The 21,925-nt window shown below is 48.0% G+C and overlaps 2 protein-coding genes across 2 annotated transcripts in view; one reads left to right on the top strand and one right to left on the bottom strand.

Moving 5' to 3' along the window:
* LOC137454318 (zinc finger protein 850-like) overlaps positions 1-20,459 on the bottom strand; it is a 78,168-nt gene extending 57,709 nt beyond the window's left edge. Inside the window, 1 exon segment of the mRNA XM_068164369.1 lies at positions 19,316-20,459. Coding sequence (XP_068020470.1) covers positions 19,316-20,398 — 1,083 coding nt within the window. The 5' untranslated portion in view covers positions 20,399-20,459.
* On the top strand, positions 6,238-7,170 carry LOC137454400 (olfactory receptor 14A16-like). Its single transcript, XM_068164442.1, has one exon. It carries the CDS (start codon positions 6,238-6,240, stop codon positions 7,168-7,170), a length of 933 nt encoding a protein of 310 aa, XP_068020543.1.
* Positions 20,460-21,925: the final 1,466 nt, after the last annotated feature.

Here is a 21,925-nt window from a genome sequence, read left to right as displayed (position 1 = left end):
AAATGTGTCTCTGCCCTTCTCAGCACCAGCCAGTGCTGAGGGGAGTAATGACAATGCTGAGTCAGCACAGCCACTGCCACCACTGCAGCTGGGCTGGGATTTGGCTGTTTGTTCCTCAACACTTTGGGTTTCCTAGAGGTAAAAGAAAAACCTCAACCCAAGGTTAATGCCTAATTAGAATGGAAACCCCAACCCTAATAAAGTATTGTCTTTGGTTGGTTTTTCTTTGACATTTCTTGCCCAAAAGGCCACTTTTGGGGGCATTTCTTCCCCAGGGCCAGGGATAAAGCCATGTGCTCACTGCAGGGAGCTGTCCTTGAGGGGTCCTGGGAGGATCTTGAATGTGAAGTGAGGAAATCAAACTCAGTGCCTCCCATAGCCATACAGCAGTATCCTTCACTAACCTGCATGGACATGGAATGATCACTCCAAAATGTACCTGTGCTGAAAAGGTTAACCATGGTCCTCATCTAGGACTCAGTAACACGCAGGCATTAGAAGGATAAAAACTTATTTGATAGAGAAAGTCCTTCCATGTCTTGGTCTTTGCTGCCATCTCCTGTCCTTTTAGCAACATTGCAGTCTCCATGTTCTCTGTCATGTATTGTTCCTGTTGGTCCTCTGCCAATCCCACAGAACTGTCCTTCTCTTGCTAGTGAGGCCCAGGGGTGTGAGAACCCAGCCTGCTTTCCAGACTCAGCCTTATTTCTCTCTGTGTCTAGAGCTGCCATCTGCTGCTCTATCTCCATTTGCTCTCCCAAGCTCCAGATTTACTTTATTGATGTCAGAAAGCTAAGCTCTGAACTAGTATCACAGTATCACAGTATCACTTAGGTTGGAAAAGACCTCGAGGATCATCGAGTCCAACCTATCAACACAGACCCCATGACTAGACCATGGCACCAAGTGCCACGTCCAATCTCCCCTTAAACGCCTCCAGGGTCGATGACTCAACCACCTCCCTGGGCAGCCCGTTCCAATGACGAATTACTCACTCGGTGAAGAACTTCCTCCTCACCTCTAGTCTAAACCTCCCCTGGTGCAGCTTGAGACTGTGTCCTCTTGTTCTGGTGCTGGTTGCCTGGGAGAAGAGGCCAACCCCTTCCTGGCTACAACCACCTTTCAGGTAGTTGTAGAGGGCAATGAGGTCACCCCTGAGCCTCCTCTTCTCCAGGCTAAACAATCCCAGCTCCCTCAGCCTCTCCTCATAGGGCTTGTGTTCAAGTGGGAGAGTTTCTAACAGGTAGTGAGAAGGTTAAGAAGTCTCCTTCCTTCAGATGTCCTGCTGAGTGTTCTGGGAAGGGCTCAACTGAGGGCCAGTTCTGAAAGGCAGAGGTTGGGTTGTGGCTGGGTTGAGGCCTGGGGTTAACACCCAAGGGTCAACGCCAAGGGTAAAGGCTGGAGGCAGGATGAGCAAAGGGGGCAGAGTCAGGGTCAGGGGTGGGTTTGGGAGGGGCTGAACTGTAAGGGGTGAGGCGAGGGATTGGCTCAGCTCCATTCCATTGGAGCAGGGGACTGAGTAGAGAGGATGGGAGGGGGTCAGGTTGTACTGGAAGGGCATCCTTGGATCCAGCCTGTACTGGGAGGTAATAAAAGCATTGTCTGTAATGGGAGGTGTGAAGACTTCATACTGATGAGCTTAATAGCAAAGACTGTGTCATGTAGGCAACAAGCTTAGCAGCTCAGGCAAGGAGAGAGGGGACAAAGAGAAAGAGGGCAACTTATTTACAAGTTGCTGTAATACTTGCAAGTTCCTTGAGGCTGGATTTGGGTAATGGACACTCTCGTAAACAACCAGCTTCAGCCTATAGGAAGCCTGAAGCCAGCATTATGCCATGCTTGGTATCAGCACCAGCATCCCATGCCATAGGTGTGTACAGTTGTCCATGCTGCCTGGCTAACACCTTGGCCTTTGTTCCCCTCAGGAAAGGAGGGGAATGTGTCCACACATGCTGGGACAAGTTTCAGTATCTGGGGCATAATTCTGGGCACAATGTGTCTTCACCACATTGACGAGAACCATCAAACAAAGGAGGCAATAAAGCGCTCACTGAGTTGCACCCAAGCAGGGGTGGGAGGCTGCTGTATGCTAGCTGGTAAGGCTTGGGTCGCTGGCTGCTCTGGCTGCAGCACAACAGCAGGCAGCTCTGAAAGCTTCTTCCCAGGCTCTGCAGATTGTCCTGGGGTTTTGCAAAGCGGTGCTGGGACTGGTAGCAACTTCTCACTGCCAGGGGACGGTTCCTGGGGGCTTGGCTCATTCAGGATTTGTCCCTATGCCTGGCAAGACACTGCTCCCTTCTAGCATGGAACCTAAGGAATTTCACCTCCTCCTCTCTGGTCTTTGGGGAGTGTAGTTTCTGGGTATCCCTGGGAGATTTTCCCTTTTCTAAGTGAGCTGGGGCAAGTTTTGGTTCACCTTTCGTAACACTGAAATGCTCCAAAGATTTCTGATTTGATGATATGTTTGGGTACAGGGATTATGGTATGAAATAAGGGGTGGCATGTAGCAGTTTGGGCTAGGTGCCCTCTGCTGTGCTCATACAAGGTGTACTTCCTGTGTCCAAAACTCCATTCCAGTGGGGGGACACAGGAAACCAGGTATTTCATACCATAATTTCCTGTGCCACTATAAATCTCAGCGGGGGTCCTTCTGCTTCCTCTTTCTCTCCTTGCCACCACCTGGTAACTGGGGGGAGATGTCTCCCAGCCTTGGGCCTGGCTAGGCCCGAGGCCAGGCGAATGGGCAGTCTCAGATCTGGCCAGCTGAGACTAGCCTAGCAGTGGAGTGGGGCAGAGGGGGGAAGAAGGAGCCCTGGGGGTCTCGGGTGTACCCTCAGGTGGGGATGGGATGTTTCTGGATCTGCTTTGGGATCTCTTTTGTCACTGTGCTCCTGGCTCTCTGTAAACATTCACTGCTTCTCATTTAAACTTTCCATCACTTTTGCAATCCGTTTGTTTAAGTTGTTTTTTTTGCCCGTGGTGGGGAGGGGGTCTGCCTCCACCCATCACACCCTGGGAGATTTTCCCTTTTCTAAGTGAGCTGGGGCAAGTTTTGGTTCATCTTTCCCAACACTGGAATGCTATAAATAATTTGGTAGTCTAAGCAGCTGAATAACAGAACTTCCCCAGCTGACAATCCAATTGGTCATTTCATTCTATTGGCAGGGGAGCAGATTGCATTGTAATAGGGCAGAGGTTTGCTGTTTCATAACTGTCCTGCCTGATCTCTCTCCTTTGTGACAGGCAGACAGTGTCAAAGCCTTCATTAAAGTCCAGGCAGACAGTGTCCACGGCCCTGCCCTCACCCCCTAGCCAGGTCACCTTATGTAGAAGGAGATCAGATTAGTCAGGCAGGACCTGCCTTTCACAAACCCCTGCTGACTGGGGATGGTCACCAGGTTATCTTGTAAGTGCAGCATGACCTGCTCCATAACCTTTCCTAGCAGCAAGGTGTGACAAAGAGGTTATTAATCTATGAATATGAAATATGAATTATATAAATATTAGAATAGAATCTGCCAGGATGGGGGTTGACATCTCTGAGGAGAGGCTGAGGGACCTGGGCTGCTTCAGCCTGCTGAATGAAGGCTCAGGGCACTGCCAGAGCAGTGTGCACATGGCTGAAGGGTGGTTTCAGAGAGGATTGAGATCTTCTGGGGAGTGGGAAGAGACCAAAACCTCCACAAAGTGCAGCTTGGAAGGTTCAGAGTAGAGATGAGGCCAAAAAAATGACCCTCAAAGGGCAGAGCTGCTATGCATGAGGCCATCCAGAGGTGTCAGAAAATGGCAGGGAGAGCTGACACAGCTCAGGGAAAGGATGGAAATGGCAGGGGAAGAGCTGGCTGGGGAAGCAAGATTGGTGTCAGCAGCCTGAAGGGAAAGAGCTGCAGGCAGGGGACAGTGTAGGAGAGGCTGCAGTAGGGATGGCCAAGGGCTCTGGCAAGGCTGAGAGGCCCAACAGGACCAAAGACTTTGTCCCCATGGCTCTGGCAGTTGCCTCACCACCAAGGCCTGTGAGGAGGAACTTGGCTTTGAGGCTTTGAGGTTCTTCTAGTCCAAGGGCAGTGGTCAGGGCTTGGCCTTTCTGCTTCCTAGAACAAAGGCAAGTTTTTCTGCCCTGTACTTTGCCTTTGTCTCCCTGCAATCCTGGCCTCTAACGAGCTGCTCTAACGAGTCCCTGGGGAGCCTTTGTCAGTAACAAGCCTCAGTGAGGCCAATCAGTGCTTCCAGGTACTTTGGAGTTTTCTTCTGACCTGGACTTCTTGAGAGGCTTCTTGGCAGTACCTTGGTAGAGTCTCCTGGCAGTACCTCAGGATGATCTAATCAGCCCCAAATGCTCCATGGGGCTCATTAAATACTGCTGAACCTCTAATTATTGCCAAGATTTCTGCAGCTAATTGGAGAGGTTTTTATTGCACAAAGCACCTGATAAAAATTCTTTTTAAAGGTACATTTCATTCCTTTTCAGCAGGAGTTGTCTCTTTGCAAGCAAACCACAGCAAAACCTGACAAGGTCCTACCCTGCTCACTGCTCATCCTCACTCTCCACTGCCCCCAGCAGAGGCCTGAGCCACAGGTGAGGGACAGGATCTATCTTGCCAGGGGCTGGGGCTCAGGGCTTGGCCCTTTGGATCAATGAAACCCCTCCAGGTTCACTCAGCAGCAGAGCCACCTTGAGCTGCTTGTCCTGACCAGTCAGTACTGCCTCAGTTCACAGCTCTCACCAAGCCTGGTGATGGTTCAGTGCCTTCAGTGATGCTTCCCTTGCATCCACTGTCACCTGCTCTAACCAGACCCTGGGGACATTTTCCCAGTATGCTTCACTGGGACCCATTAACAGTAGAATGAAGTTCAGAGTCTGAATCTGACTTTCACTTCTGGAGAGGTTTCATCAGCTTCTCAGTCTCTGAGGCTTGGGGACTTGGAAGCACAGACACCAGAGGGCTCCTTTAAATGCCTTTGGCTGGTCCTTTTGTGCTGTGCTAGGCCAGGCTCCTGGGTTGGAGGGATCTGCTGGCAAGCAGACAGAGCTTCAGGAGACAGCTCTGTCCAGGAGCTGCTCCTCTTCACAGCACAGCAGGGCTGAGGACACTGCCAGAGGATGTCAGGGAGATGAGGAAGGCAGAGAGAGCTTCAAGGTGCCCAGGACTGGGAGGGTAGATGATTGCTCACTAGAGGAGAAGTCACTGCAGTCACAGACTTGGTAAGTCTGTGGGTGCAGGACACTGCAGCCATAGATCCTGGAGGCATCTCCATCTCGGCAGCTGATGTTCAGCTGAAGGCTCCTGGAGTGTGTATGCAGAAGGAGGACCAAAGCCCTTCAGTTCCATCCTGTGAGCAGCAGTGAGCAGCGCTGGGTAAGGAGAAGGCTTCACCCCCAGCCCCTCTGCCTTTCTCTCTTCCCTTCACTGTCTCTGCAGCACTGCAGGCCTGCTCCCTGTTTCTCCACCTCTCCATGGGTGTGGTGGTTTTAGGCTATGCCTTTAAAATTCAGTTACAGATTTTGAGCAGAAAAGTAGAAACAAAATAAATAGATCACTCTTGGGTGTAAAAAGGAAAAGAAAAGATTATTCTAAACAAATTCATTGGATAAATATCTGGAATCAGAGGAGCTGTACCATAACAATTCTCTCTCTTCTCTTCTGTTCTCAGCTGTTTTGCTTCACTCAGGAGAGATCACCTGCTTTGGCTGGCTTTGGCTAAATCTAACCCACTGCATTTTTCTCTCTCCACTCCTCCTTTCTCTCTTGGAACAGGGGGGTAGAGGGTAGGGGCAGTGGGACAGCTTCCCTGGTCTCTGACCAGGTGGATTTCGTGTCATTTGGTACCTGTCTAATATTGTCACTCCTGTATGTTTTGTACCTGTTCATTGCCTTCCATTGTAGAGTGTAGCTCTTGCTTGTCAATCCAGCTTCATTTGCTTCTAACTGAGCTGCTCTGATAAAGGTAATGATGGAGGTAATTTCAACCCACCACAATGGGACTCTTGTTCCATGGGATTGGTCTGTTGGTCGATTTCTGTTCTGACACCAGAGGAAATCTTCATGGCAAAATTCTGTCTCCCTGCTGCATTTGAAGCTGTGATGAACTCTGCCATGGGTTGGTAGTGTTTGTACTGAGCTGATCCACTCCTCATGCAGCTCAGGAAGGGAGGTTACGATGAGGCTGAGAGAAGTGAACCCTAACTTGTCACTGCCTTTCCCTCCTTGGACAGGTCTCCATGGCCAGAGGCAGCAGATGGCCAACAGCAGCTCCATCACCCACTTCCTCCTCCTGCCATTCCCAGGCACAAGGCAGCTGCAGCTCCTGCACTTCTGGCTCTTCCTGGTCATCTACCTGGCTGCCCTGCTGGGCAATGGCCTCATCATCACCACCATAGCCTGGGACCACCACCTCCACACCCCCATGTACTTCTTCCTCCTCAACCTCGCCCTCCTTGACCTGGGTGCCGTCTCCACCACTGTCCCCAAATCTATGGTAAATTCCCTGAGGGACACCAGGAACATCTCCTATGCAGGATGTGTTGCTCAGGTCTTTCTGTTTACCTTTTTCATGGCAGCAGAGTATTTTCTCCTCACCACCACGTCCTACGATCGCTTCGTTGCCATCTGCAGACCCCTGCACTATGAGACCCTTCTGGGCAGCAGAGTTTGTCTCCACATGGCAGCAGCTGCCTGGGCCTGTGGGATACTCCATGCTCTGCTGTACACAGCCAATACATTTTCCCTGCCCCTCTGCCAGGGCATTGCTCTGGACCAGTTCTTCTGTGAAGTCCCCCAGATCCTCAAGCTCTCCTGCTCCACATCCTACCTCAGGGAACTTTGGTTTATTGTGTTCAGTGTCTGTTTATCATTTGTCTGTTTTGTGTTCATTGTGGTGTCCTATGTGCAGATCTTCAGGGCAGTGCTGAGGATCCCCTCTCAGCAGGGACGCCACAAAGCCTTTGCCACCTGCCTCCCTCACCTGGCTGTGGTCTCCCTGTTTATCACCACTGCCTTTTTTGCCTACCTGAAGCCCTCTTCTATCTCTTCCCCATCCCTGGATCTGTTACTGGCTGTTCTGTACTCGGTGATGCCTCCAGCAGTGAACCCCCTCAACTACAGCCTGAGGAACCAGGAGCTCAAGGCTGCCCTGAGCAAACTGATCATTGGACAGTTTCAGAAGCAATAAACTCTTTGTCTTCTCCTGCAGAGCAGTTCTGATGTCACTCAGCGCAGGCCCAGCCTGGCTTTTGTACTTTGTGGTGGTTGATTTTCCTGCTTATAATGTTGACATCCCTGTGCTAATTCACTCTCTGCTTTGTTTTATTTATCTGGTGTTTGTGTCCCAGGGTCTGTGTCCTTGTTCAGTTAAACAAAATAAAGAGCCTTTCAGTAACAGTTTTGTTTCTTGAGAACCTTCTTCCAAGCCTCCTCTGGAGCTTTAGGTCAAGTCCTGTGTGCAGAGGCAGAGGGACAAAGAGTACCAGCACAGCAGCATTGCCAGGGAGCACTAGCACCTGGACTTACTTCCAGGGCTGTTCTCTTTCCATTTCCAGCCTCTTCTGGGTCAGTGCAAGGCCTGAGTGCTGTGGCAGCTTGGTCATTGTTCTGCTGCATGCCAGTCCTGGAACCACAGGCAGGGACAGGCCATGGGAACTACTATGAGCTGGCCCCCAAGAGGAGTTCCACAATGACAGATGATCTGCTCAGAGCAGAGTCTGAAGGCTTAGGGCTTCATCCAAAGTTTCTCTCCAGAGCAGGCCCAAGAAAGTGTCCCAGGGAGGCAAACAGCAGGGAACAGCCAAAGTGTGAGTGTGCAGGTGTGGGGCACACAGCAGTGTCCTGACACAGACAGGCCTCCTGCAAGAGGCCTGAAGGAGCAACAGAGCAGGCTGTGATCTGTGTCTCTGTTCACTGCACAGCCTGGGGAATCTGTCCCAGGGTAATCATCCTGCTCTAGCCATTCACCACCATCATTTCCAGCACTGGTCTCTCTCCCCAGCTTGCAAAGTTTCTTTGTCCCCCAGTTGCAGGTCACAGGCTCAGGAGGTCAACAGTGGCTGCTGGCATTGCACAGAAGAGATGCAAGCATGGCCATGGTGTGTGGGGTGAGAGGAAGCTGAGTGAGCACAAACACCATCAGCTGTGGCTGGGGTACCAAGGCACTGGCGGTGTGAGGAGACTCCTAGCCTCTGGTAGGGGCAGCAGGAGGCCAGGGACACTCTGCCTGCTGCAGTGCAGAGCCTGTGTGAGGGATGGGGAAAGACTCTGTCTGAACATCCTGAGGTGCAGAAGCAGTTCATGAGGCCAGCTCAGGTGTGGACACCTGACAGAGCTCTGACATTTGTGTGTGTGACTGCAGCACAAACCTCCCTGTCCCAGGGAGATTCCTCTCAGGTGTCCTGCACAGGCTCATTGCAAATGTTGCTGTCTGCTCACATCAGCCTTCCTGTGCTGTGTCCTGAAATGTGCACAGAGCTATCAGTGTTGTGGTATAGATGTTTTAATTACCTTGAACAATGCTTTCTGGAACAGATGTAAGCAGGCAAAGATGTTTATTACATTATACAGTAAAGTTCTCTAGTCTCTCAGCAGGCACATGTGTCACATCTCAATTGGTCATTCTCTACTGGCATGCCTGTCGTTAAGGCAGACGATAGGTCAAAATAACAAAACAATATCTTGACACATCCAAACAGCTTCTGCCCAGTTTCCTTCGGTTACAAGGTGTTTGCATTACTCTCAGAGTCAAAGACAAAACATAGCTTTCTCTAATTCCAGCAAAGGCAAATCTTCCCTATAGCTTTCAAAAGCTATCAAAAAAATAACCTCTTCCCACATCTCCCCCTTTATGTTTTCTAATAGAACAACACTTTTATTGACCTTTCTAACATCCTTTGCATACACAGAAGCAAGCAAGTTAAAACTGACTACATAGCTAGAGCTGAAGTTGTGTAACGCAGCGTGTCTAACAGACTGATGTAAGCCATACAAGACAATGCTCAGGTTGTATGAATTAGCTCAATCTAACAGAATTGGCATAATATATGGTTAAAGATAACAAAACTTCCAGCTACATTTCAGTAACAAGCTCACATTCCTTTCCACTTATCTTACAAGCTCAGAACACAAACAGAACAGTTGCTTCTTTCATACAGAAAGTTTCATCCCACAGTTTTGAACTTATTTCTTTGTTACCTGCCTGATCTCTCAAAGGAGATCTTAGATCTTACTAGTTTCAATTCTTACATTTCCCTTTTCTTATTAACAAAGAAGACTTGATCAAGCCTGAACACATTGTACACAGGAATCAAGATACAGAGAGATACAAATACAGCAAACCCAATCTTCAGCACTGTCCTTTACAATCTGCTTCAAAAGTATGCTACATCTTTGGGTTTTTTTTTCTTCTAAGATGGTCAAAAATCATAGAAGTGATTGAAGCCTCCCTCCACCTCCTCCCCATCCTGGAACCTGTTGGTGTCAGTTGTATACTCAGGGGTGCCTCCAGCAGTGAACCCTCTCATCTACAGCCTGAGGAACCAGGAGCTCAAGGCTGCCCTGAACAAAATGATCACTGGATGCTTTCAGAAGCAATAAACTCTTCTGCAGAGCAGTTCTGATGTCACTCAGTGCAGGCCCAGCCTGGCTTCTGTACTTTGTGGTGGTGGTGTTTAAAGTCAGCAAGGTTCTCCTTGATCCATAAGGGTAGAGCTGGCCAGACTCCATCTCCACAGATAAGGAAAATACTTGCAGGTAAACAGCAAGAGTGAAAAGGCTCCTTTGTTGGCTCAGGGATGACATCCTGAATATTCATGGTTCTGCCCAGTGTAAAATTGAACATAACATAATCATTTTTACTCATCCTAATAATACTGATCTCTTGATGCTTGGTTTTTGCTACGGAAAGGCACTGAGTCCTATTGATACTAACTTTGGCCTAAGGTTGTTTGTTGTTCTTTCAAGTTTCTCCTAGCTAAAACTTCCAGAACTCTTATATCCTCCATAAATTTTGTTAAATCACATTTGAAACCACATAGGAAAGGAAAATTTGAGAGCATAACATGCTTTAACCATTCCTTCTTGTGACATGATACCTAAATCCCCCCCTCTTTTTTGTTTTATATAACATAAAATGAAAATGTCTTTTGTGCTATAATTAATTTTGATCTTCCCTTTAACTATTTAAAGTTATGCCAAACTGGTGAGTTACCATATAAATCCATGTGAACATACTCTCTAATCACACAACAAAGAAGCAATCATGATATTCAGCCTTAATTCAGATGGGTTTTTTGGTACATTCTTCTGATTGATGCTTTTGATCCCAGATTATCATGACAGTCATTGTGATTGGTGTTAGGTAGCTCTGCTGATCTTCAGCTTCATGGGAAATGCTCTTTGTCCTGTCCTCTTGATTCTTGTGCTGTTGTTTGTTGAGGTGATTGCAGTACTGTGTTGCAAAATTGATGTTTCCAGGTGTTGACTTGGGTTAGCTATTTCTTGCTGGTATCACTAAAGCCTCAGTTATAAAATATGCAAACTATGCATCACTCTTTTGTTTGCTTTATTTTTTTTTAATATATATGCAATCCTGTGAGAGTCTAATAAGTTTGTCTCTCTCTATGTGAGTCAACAAAGATAAAGTGATAGCAGAGCCACTGGAAAGAAGGTGGAAAGAATCCTGTCCACCAATCCTGGATGCAAATCAGCTTGTGATTGCATCGTGATAGCATGGGACTACAACAATAGAACCCAAGGACCCAGCCATCACACCTTTAGGGCAAGATAATCACCACCTGTTTCCTGAGCCTTGTCTGGATGGAAACGGGGTAGACGGAGATTCCCCCCCCTCCAGCCAGGATCTTGCCCAAACACACAGATTTCCTGCCACTGGAATTCCTGAGGGACAATATTTGACTACATACCTAAGGACTAAAAGCTGTATAAAAGACTGGAGCAACCACTGGTTTGTAGAGAGAAACAGAGGAGAGAAACAGAGGAGAAAAACGGGGAGAAAAACGGAGATGAAGGAAAACACAGGAGACGGGCCAGGCCGCTGAGAAGAGAAAGCTGGGACAATGCTGCTCCAGAGAAAAGAAGCTGCCCTGAGGACCACAGCTCCAGCCAAGCCTCAGCACCCTTTCTCTACAGACCCAGGCTGCCCAGAGGAGCCTCAGCACGGTTCCTGTATGAACCCAACATCTCCCCAGAGGACCACAGCTGTTCTCAGCAAAAGCCACACCACGGTTTCTCTACAAACCCAACATCTCCTGCAGCACCTTTCCTCCACAGACTTTAACTGTCTGGGGGGGGATGAGGGGTGTGGTAATATAATTCCTTTCCTCTTCTATCTCTTGTCCCTCTCTCTCTCTCTTTTCTCCCTTTCCCTTCTTATGTCCACTTTATTTATCTAATAAATAGTCCAGCTGTTGATACTTTGGCCTCGTTTGTGCCTCTAAGTTCACAACACGGGAATATTTAAAAGAACTGTATCTCCGGACCAAGACATCTAATGTCTCCAGACCTTGACATTTATCTGAAAACTCTTATGAACACAAAGTAAGACCAAAAATACATTATATAATATACCTATATGAAACTCTTAAGTTATGCTAATACCAAAAATCCCTAAAGAACCTAAAGAACTGTGTTAAAATTAAATTATCAAATCAATGTCCAAAAAAGGAAACCACAAAGATGTTACATGAACTAAAAAATGCTTTTTAAAATGAAAACCTATTTACTACAACCCTTGACTATGTTACAGAGAGCTCTCTTGAAATGCCATGGCACACAGTTGTAGAATGACTTATTCTACTTAAACTTATATATGATCATTATTAATTATATCTTATTATTATTACCATGTCTATTATAATTACTAATTATAATAGTATGTAATAATTACTACATATTTATCATATTTATTATTATTGATATACCTTATTAAATTATTTTACATACCTTATTATAATATATACATTTATATACATTATTATAATTACCAAATACTTATCATTATTAAATACTTATGTCTTACTTTAATTACTAAATACTTATCATTACTAAATACTTATACCTTACTTTACTTACTAAATACTTAATACTTATAAATGCTAAATACTTACTATTCATTATGCTTACTGGTAAAGCTTGACTACTAAAAACGTCAAAATAACAAATGTCTAAAACATATTACAATCAGAAATAATGAAATTAGCACTGTTGCTTTAAATCAGAACACAACTTTCGTAGACTAGAGACGTTATGAGAAAGAGAAGGGGGAGGAACGGAGAGGGGGAGAGGGCTGGCTAGCAAAGCCACCATATGTACAGAGACAGTATCACAGTATCACAGTATCACTTAGGTTGGAAAGGACCTCGAGGATCATCGAGTCCAACCTATCAACACAGACCCCATGACTAGACCATGGCACCAACTGCCACGTCCAATCTCCCCTTGAACGCCTCCAGGGTCAATGACTCAACCACCTCCCTGGGCAACCCATTCCAATGATGAATGACTCGCTCGGTGAAGAACTTCCTCCTCACCTCGAGTCTAAACCTCCCCTGGCACAGTTTGAGACTGTGTCCTCTTGTTCTGGTGCTGGTTGCCTGGGAGAAGAGGCCAACCCCTTCCTGGCTACAACCACCCTTCAGGTAGTTGTAGAGGGCAATGAGGTCACCCCTGAGCCTCCTCTTCTCCACACTAGGGAAAGAAGGCAAGGGAAAGAAAGGGGGGGGGGGGGGGGGGGGGGGCAGCTGGACAGCTCAACAAAGCCATTGCAGCCATAGAAGGGGGGGAGATGGGGGGGAAGGGGGCATCACCACCAAATTCACAGCAGCTGCCTTTTTTTTACAGCTTCCAGTCAAAGTGAAGCTTTCCTCGAAGGCAGGGAGACTTCAGTGGATGGTGATAGCAGCAATTTGAGCTTAATTGTTGTTTTGTCCCCTGCTGAGGCACCTTTCATTCTCTTTCTGTGGCCGTTTCTGAGACTCAAGATAGGTAGATGAAAAGTCAGTGCCTTCTCACTGCTGCACTCAGTCCCAAAACTCAATTCTGATATTTTAACTTTTAACTTAGAACATCCCTTCTGTCCACAATCAAAACACATTGGAGAACTTTAGACTCAGCGGCAGCGGGGGGTTCTATCAGCAGGGGGGATAGTGGGCTGCTGTTGCTGTTAGGTGCTAGTGTCTGCAGCTCCAGGGGTGCAGGTGGGTTTAGCGGCCATGGTGGTGGAGGGGGAGGATGTAGATGTCAAAGAAGAGTTTTGTCCTGGTGGAATGGCATTGATTACTATTGTGGGGGCTTTACAATGGTCTGCTAATTGGTCTAAGGAATTTTTAATTAGTCTCCATGCTGCAAAGGAAGACATAGCAATTTTGTTTACTTTTGTTGCTGCCCTGAACAAAGCCTTCTCTCCCTGCTCCTGTGTCTTTTCATCTTATGTTGGTGCTCTTTTTTTCAAGATATGAGTAATGGCTCCCAGTATCAAGTTCTCTTCTTTTGTTATTTGATTACCCATTACATTCTCATCAAAAGGAGGCACCAACCCCCAGTTTCTCTGGTAGCTCATCTCTGTCCTGCAGAGCTGCTTCTTTACTGGGGCACCAACCTAGAGGCATATCTCGCCTTGTCATAGGCATATATCATTATCTGGTGTACCATGCCTTATATTCTTTGTTGTCTGATGTATCTTGCCTTATCTTAGGCATATATCAAGCCTATCATCTCTGGCATATCAGGGATTGTCACTGGCATAAAAGCAAATAGATTAATCTCACAGAGACTAAGCTAATAGCTACTATTAATGACGAGCATGAGCATTTCCACAGTCCCTAAAAGTGAAATTTCTTCTTGATGGTGCAAGTGGGAGTTGTAATGAATAGGTGCTCCAGGTGCACAGTCGGGGTGACCATGTGTAATAGTACAGCTGTTTTAATCATCCAGAGCAAAGCTTTCAGGATAGGATTTAAGCAGGTGAAGACGTTTATGATGTTCCACAGCAAGGTTCTCTGGTCTATCAGAAGGTACAGGTGTCACACCTCAACTGGTCATTCTCTACTGGCATGCCTGTCATTAAGGCAGACAATAGGTCAAAACAACAAAGCAATATTTTAACACATCCCACCAAATGCTGCCCAGCTTCTCTCAGAGTCAAAGACAAAACACAGCTCTCTCTAATTCGAGCAAAGGCAAATCTTCCCTATAGTCTTCTCAAGCTACCCAAAAACAATCCTCTTCCCACAACCAACCCTTTTTTCCCTCTGCACGTCTTTTTTCTTGGGCACCAATCCATTTTTCCTATGTGTTTGTTACTCTCGGGCATCAACCATCTCTTTTTCCTGCAAGTCTTTTTCCTCAGGCACCAACCCTTTTATTCTCTGCTCTTGTTTTCTTTCAGCACCAACATATTTTTCTCTGTGCTTCTTTATTCTCAGACACCAACCATTTTTTCCTCTGTGCTTCTTTTTCCTCGAGCACCAACCATTTTGCTCTCTGCTCTTGCTATCTTTCAAGCACCAACACATTTTTCTGTGTACTTCTTTTTTCTTTGGCACCAACCATTTTTCCCTCTGCTCTTCTTTTCTTTCAGGCACCAACCCTTTTATGCTCTGCGTTCTCTTTTTCTCGTTCACCAACCCTTTTATTCTCTGTGCTTCTATTCTCTTGGGCACCAACCGTTTTGTTCTCTGTGCTTCTTTTTTCTCACACACCAAACATTTTTTCCTCTACTATTTTTTTTTTCTCAGGCAGCAACTCTTTTTCCTCTGTGCTTCCTTTTCCTCCGGCGCCAACCCCTTTATTCCCTGCACTTCTTGTTTCTCAGCACCCATTGTTTCTATTCTTTCTGTATCTTTTTGCTCAGCCACCAACCCTTTTTCCCTCTGTCTTTCTTTTTTCTGGGCACCTCCCCTTTTATTCCCTGCACTTCTTTTTTCTCAGGCACCAACACTTTTTTCTCTATACTTCTTTTTCTTGGGCACCAACCCTTCTTTCCTCTGGCCTTCTTTTTCCTCAGGCACCAACACTTTGTTTCTCTGATCTTGGTTTTTTTAGGGAACCACCCTGGTTTTACTCTGTGCTTCTTTTCTTCTGGGTACCAACCTTTATTTTCTGTGCTGCTTTGTTCTCGGGCACCAACCCTTTGTTCCTCTCATCTTCTTTTTGCTCCAGCACCAACCTTTTTTCCCTCTGCACTTCTTTTCCCTTGGGCACCAGCCTTTTCTCCTCTGTGCTTCTTTTTTCTTGGCCACCAATCATTTTTATCTCTATGCTTCTTTTCTCTAGGACACCAACCCTTTTTTCCCTACACTTTTTTGCCTCCAGCACCAACACTTATTTCCTCAGCACTTCTTTTCTCTCAGGTGCCAACATTTTTCTTCTCTGCACTTCTTTTTTCTTGGGCACAGACCCTTTTCTACTCTGCTCCTCTTTTCTCTTGGGCACCAACACTTTTTTTCTCTGAGCTTCTTTTTCCTTTGTGCACCAACCATTTTTTTCTCTGTACTTCTTTCTTCTCAGGCAGCAACACTTTTTTCTCTGCCCTTCTTTTTTCTTGGGCACCAAACCTTTTGTCTTCTGCCCTTCTTTTCCCTCAGGCACCAACAGTTTCTTCCTCTGTACTTCTGTTTCCTCAGGCACCAACCCTGTTTTCCTCTGCACTTCTCACTCGGGCACCAACCCTTTGTTTCTCTTCACTTTTTATCTCTTGGGCACAAACACATTTTTTCTCCACACTTCTTTTTCCTTGGGCACCAACACTTTTATTTCCTGTGCTTCTTATTTCTTTGGCACCAAAAATTTTGTTCTCTGCCCTTGGTTTCTTTCAGGTACCATCACATTTTTCTCTGCACTTCTTTTCTCTCAGGCACCAACCCTATTTTCCCCTGCGCTTCTTTTCTCTCAGGCACCAGCTCTTTTTTTCTCTGAGCTTCTTATTTGTCAGGCACAAACTATTTTATTCTCTGCTCCTTTTTTTCTCGGGCACCAATCATTTTTTTCCTCTGTACTTCTTTTTTTCTCATGCAGCAATGCTTTTTTTCTCTGCACTTCTTTTTTCTTGGACACCAAGTCTTTTTTTCCCTGCACTTCTCTTTTCTTGGACACCAAGTCTTTTTTTCCCTGCACTTCTCTTTTCTTGGACACTGACCCTATAATTCTCTGCACTTCTTTTTTTGTGGACACCAACCCTTTTTTCCTCTAGGCTTCTTTTTTATCAGGCACTAACCCTTTTTCCCTGTGCTGCTTTTTCCTGGGCACCAACCCTTTTTATCTCTGAGAGTCTTATTTTTGTGCACAGACCCTTTTTTACTTTGTGTTTCTTATTTCTTGGGCACCAACAATTTTATTCTCTGCTCTCGTTTTCTTTCAGCACCAACACATTTTTCTCTGTACTTCTTTTTCTTGGGCACCAACACTTTTTTTCTCTGCACATCTTATTTCTTGGACACCAACAATTTTATTCTCTGTCCTTTTTCCTCAGGCACTCACAGTTTTATTCCCTGCACTTCTCTTTTCTCAGTCACCAACCCTTTTATTCTCTGCACTTCTTTCTTCTCGGGCACCGAACATTTATTTTCTTCATCTCTTTTTTCTCAGGCATCAACCTTTTTTTCTCTTCACTTTCTATCTCTTGGGCACCAAGACATTTTTCTTCTGCTCTTTTTTTTCTCAGGCACCAACCCATTTATTCCCTGTGCTTACTTTTTCTTGGGCACCAACCCTGTTATTCTGTGCACTTCTTTCTTCTCTGCTCCCCTTTTCTCTCAGGCAGCAGCCCTTTTATACTCTGGGCTTGATTCTTGGGCACCAAAGATTTTTTTTCTAGTGCTTCCTGCGCTTCTTTATTCTCAGGCACCAACCCTTTTTTCCTCTGCCCTTCTTTTTGCTCAGGCACCAACCCTTTTATTCCCTGCACTTCTTTTTTCTCAGACACCAACCCCTTTGTTCTGTCCACTTAGAATAGAATAGAATAGAATAAACCAGGTTGGAAGAGACCTTCAAGATCATCACATCCAACCCATCATCCAACACCATCTAATCAACTAAGCCATGGCACCAAGCAACCTATCAAGTCTCCTCCTAAACACCCCCAATGATGGCAACTCCACCACCTCCCCAGGCAGCACATTCCAATGGGCAATCACTCTCTCCATGAAGAACTTCTTCCTAATATCCAGTCTAAGGCTCCCCTGGTGCAGCTTGAGACTGTGTTCTCTTGTTCTGGTGCTGGTTACCTGAGAGAAGAGACCAACCTCCTCCTGTTTACAACCTCCCTTCAGGTAGTTGTAGAGAGCAATAAGGTCTCCCCTGAGCCTCCTCTTCTCCAGGCTAAGCAAAATCAGAACTCCCAGCCTCTCCTCATAGGACCTGTACTCCAAACCCCTCCCCAGCTTTGTTGCCCTTCTCTGGACACCTTCCAGCAAGTCAACATTCTTCCTAAACTGAGGGGCCCAGGACTGGACACAGTACGCAAGGTGTGGCCTAACCAGTGCAGTGAACATGGGCAGAATGACCTCCCTGCTCCTGCTGGCCACACTATTCCTGATAAAGGCCAGGATGCCATTGGCCTTCTTGGCTGCCTGGGTGCACTGCTGGCTCATGTTCAGCCTACTATCAACCAGTACCACCAAGGATGCTTTCTGCCTGGCTGCTCTCCAGCCACTCTGACCACAGCCTGTAGCACTGCATGGGGTTGTTGTGGCCAATGAGCAGCACCTGGCACTTAGAGGGCCTCGGCCTCCAAACAGATGGAGGGGAGAGACAAATTGATTTGTTGGACCGCACAGAACCAATGGCCTGGCAAGTTGAAGCCATGAGAGGATAAAGCTTTAGTAGATACAGGTGCCCAGAGTGCTCTGACACCACCGAACCACGAGGGGTGGAACCCATCTGTGTTTCTGGTGTGACAGGAGGATCCCCACACCTGGATGTGTTGGAAGCTGAGTACTGGGATGCAAGCCACAGTTCGCTTTCACTTGGAGGTATGGAAGGAGTCACTGGACTCAGATTGCTCCAGAGGTGGAAACACAGCCCCAGCATTTGCAGCATTTGGACTGGGAATGGACTGATCCAGACTGTGCTGGAACAGAGTGGAGCTGCAGAGCACCTGCAGTGAGCAGCCCTCTGGGTACTGCAAAGTGACCTCCTGTGGAGTGAGAATGGACAGTGCCTGAGGTGTGCTGCTGATTGCTGCTGGGCATGGTGCAGGTGGCACAGAATGAGGGCTTGGGAGTATCAAAAGTTAAGCTGAAAATTTGCTGCCATTACTCCACACCATCCTGCCTCATGCCACCTTCACAGGGACAGTGCTGGCTGGAGCAAAGTACTACAGGGCTTGAAGTTCAGATTGCAACATGAGAGGCTTCCTGTTCTGGTTGCTGCTGTTGGGTTCTGGCTCTCAGGTGCTGGCTCTTTGCTGAGAGGGAAGGCTGTAGGGGTTTGACTCCTGGCTGCTGCTGCTGACTGCTGTGCTTCTTTCTGCAAACAGCCTCAGGTCAGTGTGCACTATGTGATCTCATCTGGATTCAGCTCTGTTGATATTGTCTCAAGTCCTTATCTCAACCCAGAGTGTTTTTTGATTTGGGGGTGTGTGTTATTTTTCCCTCACTTCTGTTTTGGGGGGAAGAAGCAGATTAACCTCTTCTCAGCTCTTCAACTTGTTCCAGCCCCAGAGTGGAAAGCCAACAGAAGCTTTCTGAGTTCTTCCAAAGATCTCCATCAGCTTCCTCCTACACCCTCCAAAGATCCCAAAAGTCAGTCCCAGGACCATCCAAATCCCAAACACCTAAGATCACCTGAAAGCCCCTGAAGAATGCCTCTGAGATGCCCTTCAAGACTCCTCTGAGAAACTCATTTTCCCCTCCCTGAACTGGGCACACAGCTCCACCCCATCCCTTGGGAGCAAATGCCCCCAAAATTTGGGCATTGTGGCAGGGATATCTGAAATAAAAGCAAAGAGACAGGATTTGGGTAACTTTTGGGTTTTATTGAGACAATTGGTCAATGGACAGAGGATTTCTTACCCCAGGGAGACACAAAGCATAAGGGAAGAACCAGACAGACCGTGGCAAAGCCCTGCCCAGCTCCACTGGGACCTCCAGCTGTGCCGACTCAACACTGTAATTGTTCTCATTAGCAATAATTGGTGTTCAGAAGGGCAGGAGGTGTTTGTTGATGCTGGTATCCCCAGTCCCTGAGAAATGCAAAGGAAAAAGGGATGATTTTGGTGCTGGAAAGGCCCTCTCAGAAGGGTCATGATTACCCAACAGATTCTAGGTGGATTTATGCCTCCCCTCCAGCGCAGGCTGCCCTCTGGTGTGGATGTAGCGGTGCTTGTTGAGAGAGCCCTTCTGGGTGAAGCGCTTACCGCAATCAGCACAAGTGAAAGGCTTCTCACCACTGTGGGTGCGGCGGTGAGTAATGAGGGTGCCCCGCCGGCTGAAACTCTCGCCACAATCAGCACAAGTGTAGGGCTTTTCACCAGTGTGGGTGCGGCGATGAGCAATGAAATTGTGCCTGTGGCTGAAGCGCTTGCCACAGTCAGCACAGGTGAAAGGCTTCTCACCGGTGTGGGTGCGGTGGTGCTCAATGAGAGAGCTCCTATGTCTGAAGGTCTGGCCACACTCAGCACAGCTGAAAGACTTCTCGCCAGTGTGCACACCACGGTGCTCTGTGAGATCTCCCTTCTTGGTGAACCTCTTGCCGCAGTCGGCACAGCTCTACGGCTTCTCACCGCTGTGGATAAGTTGGTGCTGCATTAATGCAGTACTCGTGGTAAAGCTCTTGCTGCACTCAGCACAGGGGAACAGATGCTCTCCAGTGTGGATGCGGCAATGGATGGTGAGAGTGGAGCTGTGTTTGAAGCTCTTGCCGCAGTCCCTGCAGCTGAAGGCCTTCTCTCTGGTGTGGCTGAGGTGGTGTTGCTTAAGAGTAAAGATATGCCTGAACCGCTTCCCACAGCTGTCACAAAAGAAGGGCTTCTCTCCAGTGTGGGTGCGGCGGTGCTGGATGAGATTACCACGCTGGGTGAAGCTCTGTCCGCAGTCAGCACAGGTGAACGGCGTCTCTCCAGTGTGGGTGCGGCGGTGCTGGATGAGCTCAGAGTTCCAGCGGAACCTCTTGCCACAGTCACCACAAATGAAGGGCCGGGAGCCAGGTAGTGGGCAGTGGTGCTTCACTAGCTCTGAGCCACCTGGGAAGCTCTGCCCACACTCAGGGCACTGATTCAGCTCTTTGGGTGACACTGAGGGACCTGCTCTGGCTTCATCCTCCTCCATACATTCCTCCTCATCCTGGTCACCCTCATCACCATCATTATCCTCCTCTTCATAGTTGTCATTCTCAGCATCATCCTCCATCTTCTCCTCTTTTTCCTTCTCATTCTCCTCTCCCTTGGGACTGCACATTGGTTTCTCCAACTTGATCTCTGGGTGCTGCTTCTCCTCCCAGCTCTTGTCTGGGTCCTTCTGTGAGGCCATACTGTGGCAGGAAGGGGTCACAGTTGAGCAATAAGGAAGATGGAAGCACCTGAGCCCAGGACCTCAAACCCTCAGATCCTGCCCGGGTCATGACACTCCCTGACTCCCAACACCCAGCTGGAGGAGAGAATGCAGAGGGGACCTCAAACCTTCAGTTTCTGCCACAGTGTGGGCAGAGACCTCTAATACCTGTGCTGAGACCCCAGGTTCCTGTGATCAGTGCCCTGAGGTACCCTGGGATTTACAAGTGGTCTTGTCCCACTCTCCTCAAGCCTGGAGGCATTGGCAGGGTGGTTCCTGGCCCAGGCCCTGTCCTTTGATCTCCACTGGCTCAGACAATGGAGGCAGCAGCACTGAACAAGGAAGACCAAACCACCTCTTCACATCTTCATTGATGATCTGGATGAGGGGTTCGAGTCAGTCATGAGCAAGTTTGCAGATGACACCAAGTTAGGAGCAGATGTTGGTCAGTTAGAGGATAGAAAGGCTCTGCAGAGGGACTGAACAATGAAAGACCAAACCACCATCAACCTTCTCCCACCACCCTCCATGTCCCAACCCCAAACATCACCTCCTGCCATACAAATGGTCCCCAACAAGCCTGGGCAGTTCCCAAACACCAACACCTGATGAGTCTCAGAGCCCCTAGAGGGATGTAATGTGGCGGGCAGGAGGAGGTGGAAGAGGCAGGAAGGTGCCCTGGGACTCTGGATTTCTGGGGGCTGGGGTCCTGCTGTTGCCCCACTCTGGATTTCTTACCTGTTGGGCTGCTCCAAGGGGCAGTTCTGCAAACTCTGCTCTTCCACAGCACACAGGGGCAGGGATGATGGAGAGAGAGGGACACAACTCCTGCCACAGAGAAGCAAAGGGCTCAGAGGGGAGCCTGGAAGGGATGGCTCAGCACTGCCCAGGACCAGGCAGCACAGCTCAGCCTTGCTGGGGGCAGCTCCCAAGCCCAGCAGCACAGCCACAGCACACAGCCAGGGCTGCTCAAGATGGGAGGCCTCAGCAAGTACAGACTCAGCTCCTTGCCCAGCACACAGCCCCCAGCACACAGCTGCAGGCCAGCACCACAACACAGCTGCCTCCACACAGCCTCTCTCAGGCCTTGCCTAAAGCTTCCTCCCACTGTCTGCCCAGGCCTCTGCTGCCTGCAGCTGCATTTGCCAGCAGATCTTGCTCTGGTCCCAGCTCTCCTCCCTGGCCCTGCCCCCACCACACCCACTATGTCCTCAGCTCTGCCCTGAACACACCTCTCTGCTGCCCACTCCCCAACAGAAGATCACAGCAGCCCTCAGGACACACACAAAGGGAGATTCATGATCTCTGCAGATGTAGCAAAGGGGGAAGGGACTTGGGCATCTTCTTGCTAAACCTCTTCAGCCCTCACTGGGATGCTGGAGGAGTCTCTGGCTCCTGCCCAAACCTCACACCTCCAGCACCCTTCACACACCT

The sequence above is a fragment of the Melanerpes formicivorus genome, unplaced genomic scaffold (genome assembly GCF_026170545.1).
Source record: "Melanerpes formicivorus ecotype bairdi unplaced genomic scaffold, bMelFor1.0.p_v2 SCAF_80, whole genome shotgun sequence".
NCBI classification, from domain to species: domain Eukaryota; kingdom Metazoa; phylum Chordata; class Aves; order Piciformes; family Picidae; genus Melanerpes; species Melanerpes formicivorus.
This window is presented reverse-complemented; position numbering and strand designations above follow the sequence as displayed.

Bases quoted from the DNA above. Each gene is read 5' to 3' on its own strand.
- LOC137454400 (XM_068164442.1), top strand. From the start codon at position 6,238: ATGGCCAACAGCAGCTCCATCACCCACTTCCTCCTCCTGCCATTCCCA.